The following is a 6,733-nucleotide window of genomic DNA, read 5'->3' as shown; positions in this document are numbered from 1 at the left end:
TGCAACTTGTTAACAACAGCCCATTTCAAAGCCAGGAACTCAATATGCGTGGGATAGTTCTTTTCTGTTGGACAGAGGCTTCTGCTGAAAAAAGCAACTGGGCGCAAACCTTCTCCCTGATCCTGATAGAGGACACCTCCCAATCCTGGTGGTAACCTTCTAGAACGTTCTCTGAAAGGTCTATCATCTGTCACACGAATGCTGTGTTGTGTGCTCTTTGCACAACCCACATCAAACTCACTGCAGGAGAAAACCTCTTTTCTCTCCATCATCTTTTGACACAGTCACTCCTTCCACTCAGGAGGCACAAGGGAGTCACCAAAGTTGAAAGAGGACGGGGACAATTGAGGTGTTGGCAGCTTAGAGCCCTCCTTTTTAAAGACTGTATTTATTACATCTACAGGAAATATATGAGCAATAGGAATTCCACGTTTTAATGTCACAGTATGACTGGACACATTTCTCATGGTGACTGTGATGCGACGACATGGACAGCAGTGGACTTTTCAACAACAGGCATGACTAGAAGCTCTTCAGTAAAACAATTCTCCTCTGGACGGTCTATAAGAACAGCTTGGCTAGAGAGACCTGCAGGAAACTTTGGAATACCAACGACTGTTGCAACACAGCCAGGTGGCAGAGTAAAAGGCTTGTCTCGTGTGAACCAGATTTTTCCTCTTTTTGTTTCAGATGTGTCGTCAGGAGTTTCCCGAAACTTCTCATAAGCTTCTTTTATTACTGGATGAACAGACAGGGTGTTAAGAAAATTGTCTCCTCCATGTGTTTTGCATGCATGGAACAGTCTTCGAACTATAGAGGTGTTTGTGCCAACCACAATGGAAACATCCCCTGTCATGACCGGATCTGTACACACAAGCACAAGTGTTTCTACGGTCTCAGCTACTCCGACTACATCTCCAGTAAACTCAAGCTTCAAGCACATATAACCATTGTATGGATACTCCTTTGCACTGAGGCCCCAAATCTCCAGGCACTCAATAGGGGTCAAAGGCAGGTGCTTCAGATACTTGTCATTAAAGGAGCGATACAGTAGGGTAACTTGGGACCCGCTATCAAGTAAAGCTTTGGCGTAAATGCCCTCAATTTGTACTGAGACAATAGAGCTAGGTCCAACTAAACCCTCTGGCAGGTTAGCCTGCTTTTCTGGTAACGTGTCACACTTTGTGGAACGTATCTTCTCCGGAGCATCAGGCCGTTGCTCTACTGAGCCCCTGGAAAATTTCCCATTGGCTGTTTTAATTTCAAGAGACGCTTGTTCACTTTTCTGAGATTTTCTGGGTTTGGACACTCCCGCTGGAAATGACCATCTTCACCACATCTGTAGCAGAAGACATCAGCACGATACTGAGGTTTGGGAGCTCTCTCCGTCACACATGCATATGAGTTTCCAGTAGCTTTCTGGCTAGGGTTCCTGTCTACCTGCTGTGCCACACTTTCTGATGCAGTCACAGAGCCAGAAAGGAGGCGTGCAACATCAGTCTTGAGACCTTGAAATTCTTTCCTTAGACTCTCTATTGCAGTATCTTTCAGGACTGGCGTAGGCTCTGGCAGAACAGGTACAACTGAGGCTGTAGCACACTCTGCGCGCTTACTAATAGCTAAAGATGCAACCTTTTGTACATTCGGCCTTTCAAGGATCATCTCCTCTTCTTCTCTTACATCCCGAAGCAACTCAGTAAAGCTGGGAGGAGGCTTGAGTTTGTAAGTCAGTCTTATGCGAAGGGCTACGAGGTCATGAGGCAGAGAGCCTCTAGCAACTTGATCAATGCGTGCTCGGTTCATGTCAATCACTTCAATTCCACCTTTACGATGGACTTCATGCAATAGCTTGTCTAATCTGAGTAAGTAGGCTGATAATTTCTCACCGTCTTGCTGGAATGTATTACGAAACCTCACCATGAGATTAGCTGCACTGTCTGTCCAAAAGCTGTTTCAAGAGCTTTAAGGTAGTCATTGGTAGTCCCTCAGAGGACCCCAGATGATCCTAACCTTGAATCAACAAACAGAACTAACAATTATTGCTACATGTGTGACTGCATCATATAATTACTATTAATTAATAATATTGATAGTTCATCATCTAGCTGACTACGTCTTGTATTATTATTATTATTTTTAATTTTCTGTAAAGTTGCTTTGTAACGATTTGTATTGTAAAAAGCGCTATACAAATAAACTTGAATTGAAAACTTGAATTGAATCATTGGCAGTGGCCTGGGGATTAGTGACTCTCAAACCTCTGACAATATCTGCTGCTGGCCCTTTAAGACTCTCAGCTACTCTCTGTCTCTTGAAAACATCAGAACACTGCCACTCATCCAACATATGGGTGGTCTGTTCCGCCCAAGCATCATACTCCTCTTCTCCATGTGGAGTGGGTTTCGAACCTGAGAAAATGCGTAGCTTGCGATAGCCCGGTCCATCCACAGGTGTGGCTTGACATTTTTCAACTAGTGAGGAGATGGCATTCACCAGCTTTGTGTTCAGGTCTGGAGCGGTAGGTGGAGCAGAAGCAGAGGTTAGTAAGCATGTGACATCAGCTAGTGTCTTCCCTTCATTTGCTAAGAATGACAGCAACTTGGACTGGAAGTCTCTTTCACTAGTTACATGAACACTCTGGGTCTCTGTAACATTCACTATCCAAGGTCCAAACTCATCTCCAGCTTGTAACTGTTCAGGTATGTCAGTCTTAGCCATATCGTTAATAGTTTCAACTAAAACTAACTGGCTTTTACTGACGTGTTCTATACACCTTCCAATTATTTTACAGGGACCGAAAACTTTAGCCTCATCCAGTACCTTATACATAGTCTCATCAGTAACACCTAGAGAAACCTTACTAAGCACAAATGCTTTCCTTGCATCAATACCTTTGTCTTCACACCATTTGATAATCTGTTCTGACTCCATGTTATACTAGCTTTAGATACACCGAATAAAAAAAAAATCTCTTTAAAACAAGTGGCTATAGGGCTTTTTAGCTACCTCATTTAACACAGACTTTCCTTTTTTTTCTTAGAACATGCTCACAAAAACAAAACAACAGTAAACAACACCCCGTACGACGAGCCCCAACGCGTAACCCTCCTCCTCAATTTCACTTTTTAGGGTAGGGCTGTGCAAAAAATCGAATGCGATTTTCATGCGCATCTCATCAGTAAAGACGCTCCTGTAATTAGAAGTATATCTCCAGCACGTGCGTTCGGATCAGGGTTGCCAGGTTTTCACAACAAATCCTGCCCAGCTGCTTCTCAAAACTAGTCCAAAACTAGTCCAATCGCGCTTCCAGGAGGTTCCCCGATAAAAATTGCTTCCCGGGGTTACAATATAAGTTTTTTGGAAGGGTTGCCTTGGTAAAATTCGCATTTTAGGGGCTAAATATCACGTTATTTGTATTGGGGTTGCTTCGACCCGCGGACATGAAAAACAACCACAGACTTGGCAACACTAAAATATGTGTTTTTATTTATAAGGTACATTTTAATTATGAAAATATGCCAGAGCACTTTAAGACTTATTTTAAATTTAACTCACAGGTTCACTCTTATTCAATTCGTCAATCCTTAGATCTTCATCTTCCAAAGTTTCTTACGTGCAGAGGTCAATTTACTATCAGATTTAGGGGTAGCAAATTATGGAACAGTTTTTCCCACTTAGCAATAAACTCCTCCTAATTAAAATGTTATAAAAGATATTTAAAAGCCCATTTAACTGCTGTTCTAAATTTTTAATATAGATATTATTCCATTTTTATGTTATGATCATATTTTTTGTTTATTTTTTTCCTTACTGTAATCGTCATTAAAATTTGTTGATGTTATGTGTATGTATACATGTATGTGCAAGTGTGTTATGTGTGTGTGTTATGGATATATGTATCTCACTAGTTTGTTGTTACTTTTATGTAGTAAAATGTTTTTATTTTCTATGTTTTTTGTTTTGATTTTATTGTAATTATGTCTATAGGTGGAGGCGTTAAATAAGCCCAGTTGGGGTTTTTTGCTTCTTCCTGCACATCATTAAATTGATAATATTTGTCTTATTTTTGTTCATATATTTTATGTTTTGTTATTATTATCTTTGTCATTTTGTATTTTAAGGTGCAAATATATAAAAAAAAAAAAAAACTTAACTCCTAATGTTGGCTAAACTTAACTGAGTCAATGCAACAAAATGACTTGACCAAGTCAAGTTGTGTCAACAAATCATTTTTTACAATGCACTGCTCATCCTGTTGCTTTTATTTTGTGTGTGTAAGACATGTTGATATGGGCTGGGTGCTTATGAAGGTGTACAGTACATTGTCAGTACTGTTGGCCTCATTCAAGTCGGCTTACTTCATAGAGCTCCATCATGCTTATCTTATCAGCAAGGTTATTAACTGAGATCAAATAAACTATCAGGAATGAGTTAGACAACAATGAAAGAGTCGTCAGAGAACTGCCATAAAGTCAAGATGTTCTGAGTCAGAGTGACTGAGATGTTGTGACGCTAGCAATGGAGGACAGGAGGCAAATGCAAGTAAATATAGTTTATTGAAAGGAGGTGTGATGAATGAATGCTGGAGAGTGACGCAGGGACCACGACGGCAGCACAGACAGGTGAGTTGGTGACTTGAGTGCGTTGGTAGAGATGACGGTGGTGGTAGATCTGTGAGAGGCGGTGATAATCCGTGAGTGGCTGTGATAATCCAGAGATGACCGAAACAGGAAACCGAGCAAGGACAGGAACACAGGAGAACGAATAGACATCTACACAGAGGACCTCTAACAACGATCTGACAAACGGGAGACGAAAGACAGGGCGTTAAATAGGCAGTTGGAATGAGTCGCACCTGCCGCTGATCAGACGATCAGCAGCAACACCCACATGAACCAATCAACATGACGTAACATGAATACAGCTGGAGACGGTGCATTCACGAACCGTGACAGTACCCCTCCTCCTAAGGACGCCTCCTGGCGTCCCCAGAATCTCTTACCTGTCGATTGTAATCATCGATAAGGGAGTGATCCAGGATGTCCCTAGCAGGTACCCAACTTTTCTCCTCCGGACCGTAACCCTCCCAGTCCACCAAGTACTGAAATCCGCGTCCCCTCCTTCTAGAGTCCAGAATGCGATTAACCAAATAGGTGGTCTCCACATCTACGAGACGCGGCGGGGGAGGGACCGGGGTAGGTGGATTAATGGGAGAATGAAATACGGGCTTAATCTTGGACACATGAAAGGCGGGATGAATTCTCCTGTATGTAGGAGGGAGTTTAAGCCGGACTGCCACCGGACTAATGATCTTGGTGACAGTACACGGGCCAATAAATTTGGGAGCCAATTTATTAGATAGGGAACGGAGAGGAATATTCTTGGTAGAAAGCCACACTTTTTGACCCACGACGTATACGGGAGGCCTAGACCGGTGGCGATTGGCCTTGGCCTTGGTGCGCGCCCCCACTTGGAGTAGAGTCTCACGGGCTCTGGTCCAAGTACGGTGACACCTCTGGACAAAGGCGTGAGCGGAGGGGACCGCAACTTCGGCTTCCATACTGGGAAAAATAGGTGGCTGGTAACCTACACTACACTCAAAAGGAGATAGGCCCGTAGCTGATACTGGTAAGGTATTGTGGGCGTACTCCACCATAGACAATTGTTGGCTCCAGGAGGAAGGATTCTTGGAGACCAAACATTGCAACACCCTTTCCAAATCTTGGTTGGTTCTCTCGGTTTGACCATTGCTTTGGGGGTGAAACCCTGAGGACAGACTTACAGTCGCTCCCAGTAGTCTACAGAATTCTCGCCAAAATTTAGACACAAATTGGGGTCCCCTGTCGGAAACCACGTCTATCGGGAGGCCATGTAAACGAAAGACGTGGTCTACGACGGTCAACGCTGTCTCCTTGGCTGAGGGTAATTTGGGCAAGGGAATAAAGTGGGCTGCCTTCGAGAACCGGTCCACCACGGTTAAAACTACCGTGTTGCCCTGGGAGGGCGGGAGGGCGGTAATAAAATCTAGAGCGATGTGGGACAAGGGTCTCGAAGGGACCGGCAGCGGTTGGAGTAACCCATCCGGGGGCTGATTGGAAGTCTTACCAGTGGTACAAACCGAGCAAGCCAAAACAAAACTGTGAATGTCGCGAGCCATAAGTGGCCACCAGAATCATTGCTTGACTAAAAATCTAGTACGGTTAACCCCTGGATGGCAAGCTACATTCGAGCAATGTCCCCACTGGATAACGTTGGACCTTAATCCCTCCGGCACAAATAAACGGTTCGGTGGGCACCCGGGCGGAGACGTTACCCCTTCTAAGGCCGTTCTGACCTTCGATTCGATCTCCCATGTGAGAGTGGAGACCACTAATGTCTCAGGAAAAATACACTCGGGAGTAGACGGGCGTTCGGAATGGTCAAAAATACGTGACAAGGAATCGGGTTTGATATTCTTGGAACCCAGGCGGTACGAAATAGTAAAGTCAAAACGTCCGAAAAAAAGTGCCCATCGAGCCTGCCTGGAGTTCAACCTTTTGGCGGTGCTAATGTACTCTAAATTCTTGTGGTCAGTCCATACTATAAAAGGAACCCCCGATCCTTCTAACCAGTGTCGCCATTCCTCCAATGCCATCTAAACTGCCAACAATTCTCGGTTACCAATATCGTAATTTCGTTCTGCCGGAGATAAACAATATGAAAAATACGCGCAAGGGTGGACCTTGTCGTCTAA

General features: G+C 43.9%; 1 protein-coding gene across 1 annotated transcript; it reads right to left on the bottom strand.

The window, feature by feature from the left end:
• Positions 1–1,221: 1,221 nt before the first annotated feature.
• Positions 1,222–2,718, bottom strand: LOC132098744 (paraneoplastic antigen Ma3-like). Its single transcript, XM_059504903.1, has 2 exons — positions 2,259–2,718; positions 1,222–1,823 (listed from the first exon to the last, which is right to left on the bottom strand). The coding sequence occupies exons 1-2, from the start codon at positions 2,716–2,718 to the stop codon at positions 1,222–1,224; spliced, it is 1,062 nt and encodes a 353-aa protein (XP_059360886.1).
• Positions 2,719–6,733: the final 4,015 nt, after the last annotated feature.

The sequence above is a fragment of the Carassius carassius genome, chromosome 2, assembly GCF_963082965.1.
Source record: "Carassius carassius chromosome 2, fCarCar2.1, whole genome shotgun sequence".
NCBI lineage: Eukaryota > Metazoa > Chordata > Actinopteri > Cypriniformes > Cyprinidae > Carassius > Carassius carassius.
This window is presented reverse-complemented; position numbering and strand designations above follow the sequence as displayed.